At 35.2% G+C, this 17,588-nt stretch overlaps 2 protein-coding genes across 6 annotated transcripts; both read left to right on the forward strand.

The window, feature by feature from the left end:
• The first annotated feature begins 3,493 nt into the window (after positions 1–3,493).
• On the forward strand, positions 3,494–12,687 carry LOC116002671. Of its 5 annotated transcripts, none has more exons than XM_031242832.1 (13): positions 3,494–4,097; positions 5,491–5,568; positions 5,930–6,087; positions 7,155–7,230; positions 8,665–8,732; positions 8,984–9,239; positions 9,376–9,507; positions 9,621–9,727; positions 9,834–9,887; positions 9,981–10,064; positions 10,956–11,119; positions 11,231–11,380; positions 12,174–12,687. In XM_031242832.1, the coding sequence occupies exons 1-12, from the start codon at positions 3,764–3,766 to the stop codon at positions 11,376–11,378; spliced, it is 1,659 nt and encodes a 552-aa protein (XP_031098692.1). In that variant the 5' UTR covers positions 3,494–3,763; the 3' UTR covers positions 11,379–11,380; positions 12,174–12,687. The 5 variants fall into 5 exon arrangements, with proteins under 5 accessions (XP_031098692.1, XP_031098691.1, XP_031098694.1 ...); XM_031242831.1 differs by having other exon boundaries at positions 3,495–4,097; positions 12,069–12,687; XM_031242834.1 differs by having other exon boundaries at positions 3,495–4,097; positions 8,984–9,233; positions 12,069–12,687.
• Positions 12,688–13,821: 1,134 nt separating this feature from the next.
• Positions 13,822–17,567, forward strand: LOC116001009 (receptor homology region, transmembrane domain- and RING domain-containing protein 2-like). Its single transcript, XM_031240905.1, has 4 exons — positions 13,822–14,137; positions 14,933–15,163; positions 16,198–16,608; positions 16,938–17,567. Exons 1-4 carry the CDS (start codon positions 14,011–14,013, stop codon positions 17,414–17,416), a joined length of 1,248 nt encoding a protein of 415 aa, XP_031096765.1. The 5' UTR covers positions 13,822–14,010; the 3' UTR covers positions 17,417–17,567.
• Positions 17,568–17,588: the final 21 nt, after the last annotated feature.

The raw sequence follows: 17,588 nt of genomic DNA on the forward strand, positions 1-17,588 counted from the left end.
TTGATTTTAGTATTTTTTAAAAAAAATTATTTTTTCTATTTTATTCTCTGTTTATGATTCACACATTAGCCATGGTCCATGGAATAATGATTATTTTTTGCCTCGTTAAGATAGAGTGATGTACAAATTAACCCATGATTCGTTGGTATTTGATATTGTGGCCCAATTAAGTTAATTGATTGACTTAATTTATTAGGCTAGTTATTTGGCCCATTTGTAATGTGTGTGGCAATTGTTACGACAAATTATATCGTTGACCATGAATAAATTTTTATTTTTAGTATATTGAACATTCATTTTTAATATAGTGAATGTTTATTATTTGATAGTAAACAAAATAATGAACCTTTAATAATTTATACACAAAAAATAAACTTTTAATATGTCATTGGCTCACCTTATAAGGTAAATCATGATCCATGGTATAATGATTAAATTGTTACATTGTGGATTAGGATCCATCATTCAATCTACCATTCACATGGTGGATCATATTCAAATTATGTACCTGCAGTTAATAATTTAACATATTATATATGTACATTTAGTTAATAAATTATGTACATATTACAATTTACATATTATGTATATTCAGTTTATTTACATGTATAAAATGTATTAATTGAGTGTACATAATATATTAACTGTACATAATTTAAATGTCAATTTGAAATAAAATCTACAATATAAAGTAAATCATGCTCTGTGCTATGCAGTGATTGTGTTGCTAGAATGTTTTTTTCTTTCTTTCTTTCTTTCCTTTTTTTTTTTTTTTTATTTTTATTTTTAGCAAGACTTTGGATCAACAATTATATTGCAGACCATGGTGCATGGTACTGCATGCACCAAACACATTCTTATTTTTTATATTTAAAAAGTTTCAACTTAAATTTAGTTTCCTCCTTTTCTTTTGAACAAATAAAATTGATGTATGAAAAAGTATATCATTAAAAAGTTTTAATTTGTTGTGAAATTAGATATATCTTCGCGTGAAATGTTGTATCATCGTGATTGCATCAATATAGTAAAGTAAATAAAAAAACTAGATATAGAGAGAATCATCAATCAATATAATATATACAAGATATAGAGTTCTACACTACTAGAAAAGTCATGAATCACGATGGAGTCTTCGAGTATAAACAGTTTCATATCTGCTTCAAGATATTGGACAACCACTAGTGTGATAAGTACATGATACTTATCCATATAAAACATTTTCAAGACGTTTTTCAAGTATGTTAATTGTTGCATAAAATTAATTCCTTCAATACTTGATTTTCCTAAGACTTTCATTATTTCAAACCCCATTTTTAGGCATGAGCTAATATCATCAAGCTCTTTTGCATTTCAATTGTATTTATACTATCAACATAGACTAAGATAATAGATAAATAACTCCATTAACAACTCCTTAATGAGCATATAATGTCACATATTATCTACATATTCCTTCTTCAGAAGTAAATAAAAAAATAAATAAATAAATTTTACTAAAATTAACTATGGATCTCTACGTGAATCCTTAGCTACAAAACTCACTTTATATCACACAACCTCATCATTCTTATTTATATTCCGTACAAATGCTAATTTGTAACATACATGGTTAACATTCAATGGTGTACATGTTATTATAAAGAGAATACACATTATCTTAGCGAGTTGAGCTATGCCTCACTCATTTATATGTTAAATAGTCATGACATTTCCGGTACCTAGCTATGGATTTGGATTATCATATAACGAGAGCAATTTGTAAAGCCGATTGTATTGTCGACAACTATAATCTTTTCATAAATTTTTCCATATTTATAAAAGGAGTTAATACCCAATATATATAGTCCTCCACTATAGTGTTTTTACTCAATTTAGTTCTAAATAACTTTGTGTGCTCAATTTAGTCCTCGACTTTGATGGTTCTACCCAATTTAGTCTGAAATTTACGCTCAATTATGTTAATTTGACGTTCTTAGGTAAGATTCGATCTAATGAAGATAATTGCTAAGTTCGACGGAATCTACCTAATAGGTTTGTGAACTAGTGCACCTAGTAGTTCAGACAAGCAAAATCATAATCATGAGCATACACATAAAGTAGTAAAAAACACAAGGAAATTGGTAACCCAGTTCGGAAACATAGTTCCTACATCTGGGGGGCTTCACTCTGGTTGCCAAACTCTCCATTGAATCAACAATAAGAAATGTACCCACAAATACAATTGTGTTCACGCGGCTGACTCCATAACTTTCACCAATGCATCATTCTAGTGCTCTACCCTGAAGAGTTGACAAATACGTGATCTCCCGATATTCTTGAATTGAGGCTCCCCCTCAACAACAGCACACCTTGCTTTCCAGAATGAATTCTTGCCCTTCTTCTCGTAAGGAGAAGTTCTATTTTGAATCAAAGGTAAGCTTTGTCAATATCCCACTTTAGCTCAACCAGAGTATATACTCTGTGAATAATTCTTCGTAATTCTCTCAACAACCCTTCTGTATAAGAGTTGACTCTTATTTAAACCAGTTGAAATCTTGAAGAGGTTGTAACTGAATAACCGTCTTTGAACTTTTTAGTTGGACTAGGTCAGATACTTGTTCAGAGGGCGGACTTCATGATCTTCAATTTCTTCAGAATTCCTGAACCATCTACTGCACTAGTACAGACTCTATCTTAGACTAATACAGAATAAACCTATTATCTTGAACTATCTCCTGAACTATAAGTAGAGTAGAACAATTGGCATGAAACTTAGTACAACCAGGGAGTTCTTTTCCAAAAACAATTTTTTTTTTACTCTTTTCAAGTTTTATTAACATAGTCATTTGTTAAAAATTATGTTAGTGGACGCTTAGAAATAAGGTTCTAATGATAATTTTTCATCCTTCATCTCATTTGGGATGATTCATTATTCGTCCTCTTATTAAAATCCACGCAAAAATGTAAATCTTTGTACCCAAATATTTATTTACTATGTATTTATTTATTTAGGGTTGAAGTTGATTTGGTACAAAAATTTACATTTTTGCGTAGATCTTAATAAGGAGATCAGAAGAAGAATGAATCATCCCAAATGGGATGAAGGATGCGAAATTACCATTAGGGCCCTATTTTTAATAGTTAATTAACATAATTTTTAACAAAGAGCTAAATGGTGTAAAATCATCAAAGTCGATAACTAAATTGAGTCATTTAGAACTAAATTGAGTAAAACCACTATAGTCGAGGACTATATTGAGTATTAACATTTATAAAAGTTATGGCAATTTTTAAAACATCCCAATTCTAGACATTTTCCAACAATAATTTTCTACCTAATGAATTGTCATGATTTAACTTATTTACAATTTTTGTGAAACTTGAGTGTAGGGTCTCCGCAAGAGATTTTACATTTTGCCAAGGGTAAAATTTTGATAGTTGTTGTCCCCTTGGATTTGGCAGTTGGGTATGAATAAAAAAAATAAAAAATAAAAATCCCAAAAAAGAGGTTGATAGTTGCGAAGTTGGTTGTCCCCTTCAATTCCCATGGGTGAAAAGCGAAATGGGTAAAATTTTTGCAGAAATTATGAAATGACCTCTCCAACTCTGAGATCTAAATCTCACAAGCCACAACACTGTGATTTAGCAGTATCTAAGATACGAATCCACAGACCCCATTTCTTCTTCATCGTCGTCTCGAATTTGATTCCCAAATGCTATTCCACAGTTTCTGAGATTTTGCGTATAATTCTCATTCCGTTTCATCATCCAAATAAACCCCTCAATGCCCCCGCCGGATAAACCTCCCCGCCGCTTCTCGATCTTCGGCTTCCCTGCAGGTCCCGGCGGCGGCGGCGACGGCGGTGCTGCTGCTGCTGAAGGGAGGAGCAAAGGCAACGCCGACGACGATCTGCCGCCGCCGCAGCTCAAGCTGGAGGTGGACAGGGAAGTGTACAGGCCCGGCGATCCGGTGACTATAACCGTCGAAATCAACAACCCTACTCCTTCCTGCTCGCTTCTGATCGAGAGGCTCGCGTTTGAAATCAAAGGGATCGAGAAATTGGATACTCAGTGGTTCTCCACTGCCAAACCCTCTCCTGACTCTAAGCAGCGCAGGGGTTTGTTTCCCTCTCCCTTCCTCATTATATCTAATTGCATTCATAACTTTCTCCTTGATTAGCATGTTCGAACTTGGAGGTTACTGATATAGTGATATGATTTCGTTTTAGATGTGTATTTAATTTGTAATCAAGGTAATGTCTAGGCTCTTCTGTAGTTCTGTTACCTGATTAATTGGAAAATGCAAGTGATAATGGTTAGTTGGATTGCATTGGATGTGCTCGCCTGAATAATGCAATATGCTAAGAATTAAGAAATTTAATTATTGGAGAGTTACATACCTGTTGTAATGTTTGTCCTACTGGAAACATTACAGTAACTTAAGAACTCAAACAAAAGTAAGTTATCTGCTTTGCTATCTTATTTCACATGGATGTTCCAGGTAAAAATAAAATCAAAGAAAGACCAGTTCAAGAAACAATTAGCCAAATAATTTGTAGAAAATGCATTCAATGATGTTTTAAAATTAGATTAAAGTGGAAGACTATTCCTTTGGTAGAACCTAGGAAATCACCTCATTGCCATGCATATGTTAAGAACTTGTTCTGCCTGGACAGCACTCTTCAGCGAATGTCCACAGAAACATTGACCCCAATGTCACATGCTGAGCAACCCAGTCGTGATCATTGTGGTTATATTTATTGAAATGTATAAAATGTAAAGGATGGTAAGATGAATATTTTTGAGCGTATAAATGGCCAAATGGGTTTTGCTATTTAAGCCCTATGTTGCCTTGTGTCATCTACTATATTACATGGTGATTATCAAAGGTTGTTTCACAGAAGTTGTCTGGAACATAGGAAAATGTGGAGACTGGAAAACAGAGTTTTGATTAGAATTACCAATTAATTAAAAATATGTATAATAGAATATAAGAAGATTTGCATGTCATAGGAATGAAATTTGGAAGAAAAATACATGGATATTGAAATGCATGTGTACTTTAACTTATGCAATTTTTAGAATCTATCAAGAACTCCCATTTATGATGCTCTTGTATCTTAAAAACATACTGCTTTCATACGTGGATGAAATGGCCTCAAGTTATTGCTTGTAGCATCACTGAACTCTTTCATTTACCATGATCTCACATGTCAAAACTCTAAAGTAAAGAGCCCTTTGACTCCAAAAAGTAGAAGCTATGCCAATCACAAAATTTGAAAGAGTTTTTAAGGCTAGAATGCTAGATAATAATGAAAAACCGTTTTTTCAAGAAACCTCAAAGTCATGGGTTTTTGACAACGACGCTTAAGCTTGGCCATGCTTATGCATACATTACATATTTATCATAATTATGTGTGTGTTTGTGTAGGTTGCTAGGCCTCCCTTGGATTGATATTTATGCTTTTTTTTTTTCCTCCTTTCTCTCTCTCTCTCTCCCTTCTTCTTCAGGTGAGTTTGTTTTCATGGACTACGTGACTCCTGCTTTAGTATCAAATAAAGTTGTTTGTTCCGGGGCAACCGTAAAATGTAAGTCTTTATTGTCTTTTTAAAGTTTAAATGTTTGTCTACACTTGCATTGTGTGATAGGCTCTTATAGATTATGTTGGGAGTCAGTGGATGAATTGGTTTGAAGTTTCTTGGATGCTGATTTACAAAATGAATCAGTTTGCTAGAGGGGGATTAACAATGCTAATGCTATGCTTGCGTTCAAGTTGAGTTAGTAACCTTCATAGAATCATAGTACCTCTCGATTAGCATTAGTTTATTTGAACCATCCCCTAGAAGTTAGATTGTGACAAAGTAAAGTACTCATTTTTTATCGTACAATTTTAAAATGGTGTTTTTCAATTATTTTTCTTCTGAATTTGATATGTACTTAATTTTGCAGTTGTGGTGAGAACCATTCTGCCAAGCATCATACCACCATCATACAGGGGTGCAACCATCCGCTATTTGTACTATGTTAGAAGTACATTACGTGGCCAGTATTTGCTAGTAGGGAATGGACACTTCCGTGAAGAATCAATAAGAGATCTTGCAGAGCTGGTTAGTTCCGTCTGTCATTCATTAGATTCTTTCATTCTTCTGCAGTCACCTTTTTATGAGTATGCTTTCTATTTTATCATATGATATCCAATATGGCCTTGGCTTCCCATCCTTAATTTTATCCTGAAGATGTTAGATGGCTGTACTATGAATAATTACATAAATATGCTTTGGCTGCGTTATTCATCTAGCATTGTTCAACAATGTGAATTCATAGTTATCCATTTCGTTATGTAGACAATCTAGAGTCTGTTCAGCACTTAGGCTTCAGCCTTTAATTTATTATTCTTTAAGCACTTTGACTTTTTACTATTCTGTCTAGTGGTTTATGCATCTTAAAGATCCTAGGGAAAAGTTCTAGTGGAGTAAAAATAATCCTGTAGCATGCACTTCAGCATTATTATAGCATGCTTGAATGCTTGATGAAAGGTCTCAATCCTTACTATTAAGACTCTAATAGTAGCTTCAATTTTGTAATCCAAGGTATATATTGTTGTATGAATAGAACTTAGTGCCTTCTCTAAATGAGTATGTATTAAAAATAATAAAAAAATAAAAATTAAAAGTGAGTGAGAGAACAAATATCTTCTTAAGCCTTTTGGTTTGTGAAAATCAGAGTTATATGTTTTTCTCTCATCAATTTTTTATTCCTTGTTCATTGTGAAAGTTCTATTTTATTATTTTCCTTTCTTTTGTTATATATGGCACTGTGAATTAGTGCAAGCTGATGACTATTACATTTTTCACTCAATCAAGGGTGGAATAAAAGCTGATTGCTGCTTTATATGCTTCTTTGAGCATTAGTTGCAACACTCTTTTAAAACATGTTTTCTTGCTTCCCTTCTTTGTTTCTAGTTCTGGAAAGTGCTTCCCTCCCCCCCACACACCTAACAAACAGTTCTAGTTGAGAGAGTGTTCAATGAACACTTGTTACCTCTTATAAAAATATTTAGTTTGGAAAATGATGATAAAACGAGTTTGAAGTGTATAATGTGAAAACCATACTCAATCTTACTTTTTCTTGTCTACTCTTGTCATCTAACTTTGCCAAACTTTAATTCATTCAGGAAACCAGAATACCATTGCAGATATGGGTGACTCAGAAGGGTAATGGCTTGCAAAATGATGAAGGTGAAACTGATGGTAATTCTCTCTTTTTCAGATGCATCGTTTAATATTATGTAGAATTATCCTCCATAGCATGCCTTCCAGGACTCGTTTAAAATGCAGATTGAATGACTAAATTCCAATTGCATGGACAGCAGTTAGAAAAGTTATGTTATCAATGAAATTTGAGAGTAGTCTTTTACGGAGTAATTCTTAGTGGATAATCAAAAGAATAAATTTTACTTTCACCTGGTGCTTACAAAGTTACAATCTTCCATTACTCTGCAGTACGTGCTAAAAGATTATTCAAGGAGACAGTAGTTGCCCCTACCTATCTTATGTAAAATAGGCCTAACTTAGTAACTTCTTGTTAGGATCTCATTTGTGCCGTTTATATAGTAGCAATTACCCACTGAACACTCTGTGGTATGTTAGGCTTTCCTGAATTTTAACAGTCTGTCACATAACTATTGGGTGTTGTTTCCTTATTAATCATATAGTAATCTCTGGTTGGGGAATCAATCTGTCAGTATATTCATGGTGCGCTTGACAGCTTGAGTTAACTAATAGTCTGAAAGTAGCAAAATACTTTCAGCTTTTAACTAAGCATAGCAAAATAAACCAGGATGAGTAATGATCTGACTTTTGGATGATAGATTTGCAATATTTAGTGATGATAAATGTTTTTGAAGTTATTTTACACTTCTATCCGCTCTTCTTCACAATCAACTCGAGAGACATGGATATATACTGCACAAACTACTTGATCATGTTTTGGATTATAGTTTAATGATCTTGATTGTTGTTGGATGTGTCTATGGAGTGATTGGAGTCCAAATTTTTTGTGCATGTTTAAAAATAGCTGATCCAGTGAATGTAATGGTTGTGTATGAATTAGTGATGGACTGGGAATGAAATCCGATACATGACTACGCAAAATCATCTTGTAGTACCCATTACAAAGCTTTATCTTGTTTCTTACTCATGAGTCATGACCAATTTCACTAAAACGTGATTTTTCTCAGCAAAATGTTTTAACACCTGAATAGCTTAGTGGCCAACTATGTTTTTCCTTTAGTTTAAGCTATGAATTTCATGACCTTTAGGTGCTAATATGTATATCTACATATTTGAGAAAGGTTGCAAAGATGTTGCTTATAATTTGAATATGCACTGGTGCTTTCTCTGGTAAGAATGCAAATGCATGAAGTCTTTTGAAAAGACTCCTAGGGAGAGCTTACTTGATGCTTTATCACTTAAAAGAATTTCTTTTAGAAAACTATTGATGGTGTTGCTTTCAATTATACCTACATAAAAATGAATTAATTGCTAGCTTGGTATGCCTACATATAAAAATTTCATGATTCCCTGCTGCCTTTCTGCTTCATCTATTTAGTCATTATATATTTGGGCAAATTAAAAATTTTAATTTCCCAAGTTTCTGATATCATAAAACTGTTTTGTTTCCAGGAATTGTTCCTACTTCAACCATCATGTTGGATGTTTATTTGAAAGAGATGGATGGTGATTCTGAATGGGTAACTCAATTCACTACAGTATATTTGTTTACATGTCTAGTTTTATAACTAAAACTCTTAAAAGATTAGTATATGGAGCAAACTAGGAGAAACACAGCTGGGAATGAATTATAAGTGCTAAAATTTGGTGAATATATGAGATGAAAAATACATATGAAGTTTTCTTTGCTTTTCTTCCATTAGGTTTTTCTTCTTCTAGGGTAAGTTTATAAAGCGTCCTACAGCTTTGCCTTATATTTTCTGCTTTACAGGCTAAAGTTAATGAAACTTTTGATGGCATTGAAGACGATTATGATAGCATGAGGGATGAAGTTTCATCTGTTTCTTCATACAGTACCATGAAAGAAAATATACACAAAACTTTTGGAAGTTCATTGTCTTTGCCGTCTTCTTCAGCAAGATCTTCACGCAAAGATCTTTCATACCTTGAAGGGCACAGTAGCATACCTTCACCCTTGACACTTCCTCGATTATCTGTGGCTGAGATTTCATTTGATTCAGGTGTTGGTGAGCTACCATACTGTTCTCCTGTATATGAAATTGGTTCTGATATTACTAATTGTGAAATTTCTTTCCAGTTTTCTCATGATATGACAATTCAATGAACTTTTGGTGAAATTCTGTTTAAATGATATACATTTAGCAGATGTTTTGTCCTCAAGTAAGTCCGAAGCTGTTTCCTTTCCAAGCCATCGGCTGAAACAGTCGAAGTCCTTTCCCCGAGAAGATGAATCAACATCACCTTCTGTTTCAGGAACTGGTGAATCTGGAGCATGTAAATCATATTGCTATTAATTATGTATACATTTTATTACCCATTTCCCCCCAAATATGTAATTTAGTTAGTTATGATGATCATAACTAATTTGCTCTGAACATTTTCTGCAGCAGAAGGGTTGTATCGAGGAAGATCTTATAACATCAGACTAGATGACCAAGTTCTTCTACGATTTTCTCCAAAAAACTCTGAAACAACCTACTATTTTAGTGATATGGTAATTGTACTGGTTGCTTGTGGACCTTTGCCTGCACTACATCATTGTCATTACCTTTGACCTTTTTTTCCCTTCTTTCCCTTCTTTTCCCTTTTTTTTTTAACAGATTGGTGGAACCCTTACTTTTTTTCATGAAGAAGGCACTAGAAGATGCCTTGAGGTAATTCCATGTTTCAAAGAATACAGTTGCCGATCCAAAAGATATTTTTTGCACATCCATTAAGAAATTGATTCATTTGAGAATTTCTTCTAGCTTTCAATTACACTGGAGATGACAGAAACTATAAGTCGACGTTTTGTCCATCCTTCAAGAAGACACGCACCTTCTATTACTAAGGTATGCTTTTTGAGTACTCAATCTCAATCCATTCATTTCCTTGATGTTTGATCTATCTACAATGGCAATGCCTATATATATATATATATATATATATATATATAGTGTATTCGCGGATAACTAATAGTGCACACAGGTTAGTGCACTATTATATATCCTGAGTGCATTGTCAATTATCCATGGATGCACTATCAAGCATTTCCATATGTACCGCTCTAATTACGGAAATGATACAATGCTTTTCCTTAATTTCCAGTCCTTGATCAACCTAAATGGATGGATGAGATTAATCTGCACTTTTTACATTGGGCATGTGTTCTTCACATGATCCTTCCTATAGAGAGAGGGAGGAGAGGAAAATTCTAATTCTAAGGTGTTGATCGGCACCCATGACTCTTATACCTGGTACCACTCCAAAGTGAATGGTGAAGGCTTTGAGTTTGTACTGGCTATGATAGTTTGAACATACTTAGACAAAATACCATCACTCCAGAGGAGAATAGCATCCTGATTCCTGGTACCAAGTGAAAGAATTTACATATTCATCTCTTTTTGGAGGATGATATAGTGTGTTCAATTTAATTTTTTGGATGAGAAATTAATGTCTGCTTTAATTTCTTGAAGCAAACAATTTTAACTGTTGCTAACATTACGATATAAAATTCTGCATCTGTTTTTTGACTATGCCTAAAGCCAACATGACTTGATCAAACCATTTCCCCCATGGAGGGTTAATGCAAATGTAGTAACAAAGCTACTGGACTGTAGGTTTTATTAAGAGTATTGACATGCTAATTGTAAAAAAAAGAAAAACTTAAGCTTTGGTTTACTATGCTGTAAGCACTTGAAATATCTTACAACATTCTGTCATTGCTTCATGTCTTATCATAGGTTCATAGTGATCATTATGAAGTTGTCGCAGACTTGGTGCAGACAAGCTTCCTCTTCTCCATTCCTATGGACGGGCCCATGTCTTTTTCAACTCGCTATGCCTCTGTGCAGTGGGTTCTTCGGTTTGAATTCTTTACGAGTCCTAAAAATGTGGACTGGACTAGGTAAAATAAATTCTTCTTCTACAGCATAATTACTCACTATATAAAAGAAAACATAGGATTTAGATGACATGATTATTCCTCTAAAAATCTTCTTGGTGGCCTTCAATTCAGATTTGAGCATCCTCTTTTGATAGATGGAAGAGACAAATGTGAATGGGTTCTTCCAATAACTGTGCACGCACCTCCAGCTGGTGCTGCAGCAATTCAGGCGCAAAATGAGAAGTCCCTCTCTTTGGATCCCCTATGGATACGCACTTAAGGGTAAAATGAAGTTGCACACTTGCACTTGATATAAGTAGTTGTCTTGATTTATTATTAAAGGTCTGATAATACCTGTTTTCTTTAGGTCTCTCTCTCATTTAGACAGACACATAAATACATTCTCTATATCTTATATGCTCACTTATACTCAGACCGTCAAAATTGTTGTAAAAACTTCAACCACAGAACCACTACCAAGTTATGCTATCAAGACTGTCGCATGAAATCTAGGAGCATTAGATTATTCTTCTTTCGCCAATGGCTGTTTTGACAAGTATAAAAAATAGCATGGTTCAATCTACATGGCAAGAGTAGAAACCTTACAAAATGAGTCACTAACCTCAAAAGCCTTTAGCCTTAAAGTCTTAACTCTTTGCACTTGAAACTGATGCCATGATTTTCACAACTCAAATTATAATACAAGTAGAAAGCACATAAAACGTTAAGACTGTCTTGAAGAACGTGGTGCCAGTTATGAAAAACTGTCTGAGAGAGGAAATGAAACCATAATCACACTTGATTCCTGGGGCTTTAATGCTTTATGCATCTTGAAGCGGGAACGAGATGGAACAAGTATTAATGAGATCCTCACAAGCTGCTTTTGAGCTTAGGACAATCTTTACTTTTTGTTGCTCCGAGGGGTTACTTTACACAAGTTTGTATTCTCCCCTGCTTTGTGATCCTTCAGGTCCTGTGTTAGCTGGGGGCAAGTGCATTGTGATCACATTGATCACCCATGTTGGTGCTCTATTGCTCTGGATGCGTTTTATCAAAACACTTCTTTCTTTTGAAGGGGCCGGCTTCTGGAACTGCTGATTCGGTATTGGAGATTCTTGGAAAAATGCACTGCAGAGGCAGCAGAGCTTTCAGTTTCAGTTGTAGGCCCTTTTCATGGAATCCCTGATCGTTGGATGCATTCAGTGCCTTCTCCTTTAGTGTTCCTGTAATGTGTTGAGAGATATTCATTTTCTCCCTTTTTTTTCTTTCTTTTGTTTTGTTTTCCATTTCCTTTCGTAATCTCATTTTCATTTTTTTTAAATTTTTATTTGAATCTCTTATCGCTGTCTCTCACAAATCACAATCCTATTTTATTTTGATTTTTTTTTCTTTCTTTCTCTTTCCTGTTTCCTCTTTTGTGAAAAATGTTTTAAAAGCAGCTCAAATGTGAGAATAAGTAACGCAAGCAGAGAGTTGGGGTTTTTCTTCTTAATGTATGGTATTAGTAATACTATTAAAAAGTATGTAGTAGTATTCCTTGATCAATTAACGCTTTAAACACTTTCATTTAAAATTTCCCCATTCTGTTGTGTGTTTGTTTCCAAATTTCTCAGTATTTTAAGATTAAAGCACCTCTAGTTTGAGTGCTTAATAGTGCTGAGCATGAGTCCTCTCTCGACAGAAATAGAGATTTTCTTTTCAATTTCAGTGATGTTTCTGTTTTTTTTATTTTATTATTTATAATTTTATATGGGGAGCTGCGCGTGACTGAAGATGATGCCTCATACCAAACTGAAGTAGGTCGGCCTAGGCAGGGTGGCTTCCCATACAGCACAATTACGAGCCTTCCAAAGTTCAAAATAACATTTGCTCATCTACAACTTCCATGGCATTAGATTTAGTCATCCAACCAGGAAAGGCATTGCCACTAACACAAGATAGAGGAAGCTTGGAATAATCACCAAAAAAAAAAAAGGGAGTGCATCACATTTTCATGATGAGTGGCACACATTGGGTATGTTAGACTAACTAGTAACTATCACCCTTTTTATTAATAAATTGGGAATTCTAGGGAGATGCCTCTTAGGCTTTCTCCATTATAAGGATTTTACACAGTTATTAAGAGAAAGAAGATGATGTGGAAGAGTAATAAAATGGAGAGAGAAAAAAATACATACTACAAATATGGGGTTGTTGTAGATTACGTGGAGCCCAGTAAAAACAATGACGCACCCAAATTTATTTATTTATTCAGATTTTGAATTTTTTTCTTTTTTTTTTCTTTCACCCTCATTTTCTTTTTCCTAGTTACATCTTTAAAATCTCCTCAAAAACCTCACACTATTGAGCATGACCTTATAGCTCTCCATAGAAATGTCCTCTGCTTGAGAGCTAGTTAAAAACGAATTTGGTGATTTTTGTTCTGCAAAAAATCATGAAAGATGCATTGATAGAGATGCTCTATACCTCTCAAGAGTCCCAATCAAGATACTTCGTAATATTTTTGTGAGAAGGAGAATGAATTCTAGTAAGTACTAATAGGATTCAGAGTCTATTCCATGAACCAGTAAATATTTTAGCAAAAGAAAATAAAAGTATTTTTTTTAAAAAAAAGTTACTTTTAATCCCAAAAAAATATATTTTGTTTTTCTTTTTTATTTAAAAAAATTAGTTCATCCAAAAATATTGGATGGATAATTAATAAACAAACTAAATATCCTGAACTCCTATTCCTGCGCGGATTAAAAGCAATGCAATTAGAACAATGAATGACACAGATCCATGATAAGCATGGAAGTTGATGTTTCTATATCTATATATACTCCCCGCACAATCCCCGCTCCTTTTCATTAGGATCACAGTTTATGTAAATTTCGAGAGGGATTTTTGAGGGTTTGAGATTCGAAGACACCATGAATTTCCGGGAGCTTTTATTCTTCTTGTGCTTAGGCTCTATGATGTCCTCCACGGCGCTTGGAAAAGTCCTTTTAATCGGCAGAGACATTACTTTGACATTCGCTGACGTTGAAGCTCTATTTAGTGAGTTCTCCACAATTCTCTCCGTAGTTTCACGTCGTATTTTGAAATATCGGTTCGTTGTTTATTGGTGTTTGAGAAGTTGAATCGTTTTGTTTCGTTTAATTTGTGTGAATTTTCGAAATTTTTAGGTTTTTTAGTAGGCTGGTGAAGTTAAATCGCAAACATATTGTTTCGTTTTTTTTTTTTTTTTTTTTTTTTTTTTTTTTTTTTGTGTTGTTGTTGGGACGAGTACTTTTTTTTCGGTTGGGTGACGAAGTAAACTGTAGTAATGTGTATCAGATTAGATTGCTACAGTTAACCAGCTTAAACCTAGAATGTCCATCAACAGAGAGTTGATCTTGGAACCTCACTTATCAAGTACAGTTATCAAGTAAACAGCCTGACCAATTTGATTAGGTTGTAAACCAACTTAGGTTGCTATGGTTGACCTTCTTAACCAAGAAGGTTGATAAATTGTTCCCATTAGAAGTTGAACTTTGAACTTTAGGGTTATCAAGTCATCAACTTGACCAACTTGGTTAGGTTGTAAACTATCATAGGTTGCTATGTTGACCAGTTTAAACCAAAAAGGTTGATAAATCACTCTCATAGGAGTCGAACTTGGAACCTTAGGATTATCAAGCCAATAGCACTTACCAACTTCGCTAGATTGCCCCAACTTGATGGTTAAGTTGTCTTGTATAAAACTATGTATTTGTATTGCACAGGCTGGAGTTCTGTTTCTCTTTCTAGCATCAAATTGGCTATTCTGTTTTCTTTAAATATTATATTAACTGTAGTTGATTTTCCTTTCAGCCCCCCCAGTAGAGTCAAGGATATCTGGGACACTGTACATGGCTGAGCCTTTGAATGCATGCTCGCCACTGACTAATAATCTTGATAGTGTTCACAACAGCACCAAACTTCCATTTGTGTTGATAGTCAGAGGGGGAACATGTAGCTTTGCCGATAAAGTTGGTCGAGCCCAAACTGCAGGATTTAAAGCAGCCATAATCTATGACAACGTAGTTGCTGATTTGGCTACAAGTAATTACTTTTCCCCTGTCAATTTTTCTGCTGCAGTATTATTTCTTTCATATTTATTAGATTTCATTTAATTATGGAGCCATCCGTTGCCCTTGCGATGCCCCATGTGCTCACCCATTAACTAGTATCTCATTGGTCCAAGGACTTTGAGCCAAATAACCATTCTGAAAAAGTAGAACTCCTGTCCAAGAGTCGCTGGAAGAGGCCAATGGCCCAAACTCTAGCTTCCGCCAACTTGTGGAGCCCAATCTCCAATCTAGGAATCCCAATGACCCAAACTCTAGCTTGGGGAGCCCTAGCTCTAAGATGTCGGTGTGTGTTGAACCCCCACTTTGCTGCTGGAGTGGTGACTTTAAGTCAGGTGGTCTACCACTTGAACTAGCCTTGTGGGGCTGTATACATCTATCTTCCCTAGACCTTGCATTGGTGATTACAAGCTAAGACTGATGTATCAACTTATTCATTCAAGTGATTTTGAAAGCTTGCATTCATGGTCTAGTTTATGGGTTGAGATTGTCTGCATGGCTTGACATTGTATACATGCACTTGCCTCCTTGTATTTTCTGCCATGTTATGACCTTTCTATAACAAGTGCCTTTCAGTCGTAGATTTAGCGGTTGGAGTTGGTTTGTCTGCTAGGTCTGTCTAGTTTTAAGAATTTGTTTAAGCATTTGTGAGCAAAGTTTCAAAATTATGTTCTTCCTCGTGCTCATTGTTCAAAGGTTTCTTTTCAAGCTCCAGCACAGCCCTTTCCTTATTCATGTTGTTGAAACACGAATCCTCTTATATCCCACAGTTTCCTCTCCCAAACAACCCCAAATGAGGCCCTAAACTTGAAACTCTTGTGCTGCCTAATCATCATAGGCTAAATGGACTGTAAACTTTCCCCTACCTTAGCTATCAATGACATGCCCTCCAGATGTTCATACTGAGACTTTCTTATATATGTTATTATGTTCAGTTTGCTTTTCATTTGTGATTATGAACACTGATCCAAATTATATCGTTCTAACCTAGCAATTGCAAATTTATAGTGGGAGGGTGTTCTGCTGGTATACAGATACCTGCTGTCTTTGTTTCAAAAGCTTCAGGAGAAATCCTTGTAAGGTTTGCGGGTGACTCTGACATGGACGTATGGATAGCACCACGCTATGAGGTAACATGGCCACTCATGGTCCTGTGGTTCTTTTTATTCCTTGCAGCGGCAGCTATGCTGGTTGGCTGCTGCATTTCTCTGAGGGATGACATAAGAAGTCATAGACGTATACCTAGACATGTTAAAGAAGTTCACGGGATGAGTAGCCGTCTGGTAAAAACCCTGCCAAGTTCAAAATTTACAGCAGTTAAAGCAGTTGTAGAGGATAATTGTACTTCAACAGCATGTGCTATATGCCTTGAAGACTATAGCACTGGGGATAAGCTCAGGATTCTGCCATGCTCTCACAGTAAGTCTTAAATAAACTTTCGTGTTTCCACATAGCAATGTAGACTATGTTCAACAGTATAATTTGCGGCATTTTATGTGTTCCTATGTCATGTCATACTACATATAACAACTGACTCTACTACATTGTAGTATCTGTTCATACATACCTTTTCAACTTATTGAAGCACAAAGAGTCAATATCGCCTCCACTAAGAGAATCACTACATGTCATCTGAGCACAAGGTGCTTGGCTACTACATATATATTTGGTTTGGTCGAATTGTGAAGTATTCTTGTCCTAATTTGGTTTGGTCGAATTGTGAAGTATTCTTGTCCTAATTTTGACAGAATTTCATGCTATATGTGTGGATGCTTGGCTAACCTCACGGAGGACCTTCTGCCCTGTTTGCAAGCGCGATGCTAGAACTCGAGTGGATGAACCACTAGCTTCAGAATCCACACCCTTACTTTCATCAACTTCTCACTCACCTATTAGATCAACATTAACAGAAGCAGCAGAAGATTCGCGACCTCACTCACTTCATTCTTCATTCCACCAACTACCCCACCTCAGTACAGACCAGAGCTCAGTGGACATTAGTAATGCATCATCGCCTGCTTCTTGTTTAGATTCAACTCACTCAATGGTGTACCCTTCCATGTCATCTATGTATCAAAGTTATAGTTCTCAACCCAATGCTTCTTCAGCAAGTTCTATTGTTTCTTCAAGTCAGCACCCAAACCCCCCACTGCAACGCACTGATGAGTCTAACCCAACCTTTTCCCCATTCAACTCGGCTCACTCTCTTCCAGATTGCCAGGTCTAGCTTGCCAGAGACTTTCAGTACAGAAATACCGAGGATTTGCATATTCTTATACTCCCTCAGTCCCATTTTGCATCTTCTATTTACTATTCATTAGTCAAACTAATTATTTCTTTCTTGCCTTTTTTAATAATAGTAATTTTTTATTATTTGATTTTTTTTTGTATTTAATAGT

Source organism: Ipomoea triloba, chromosome 13, assembly GCF_003576645.1.
Source record: "Ipomoea triloba cultivar NCNSP0323 chromosome 13, ASM357664v1".
In the NCBI taxonomy this organism is placed as follows: Eukaryota; Viridiplantae; Streptophyta; class Magnoliopsida; order Solanales; family Convolvulaceae; genus Ipomoea; species Ipomoea triloba.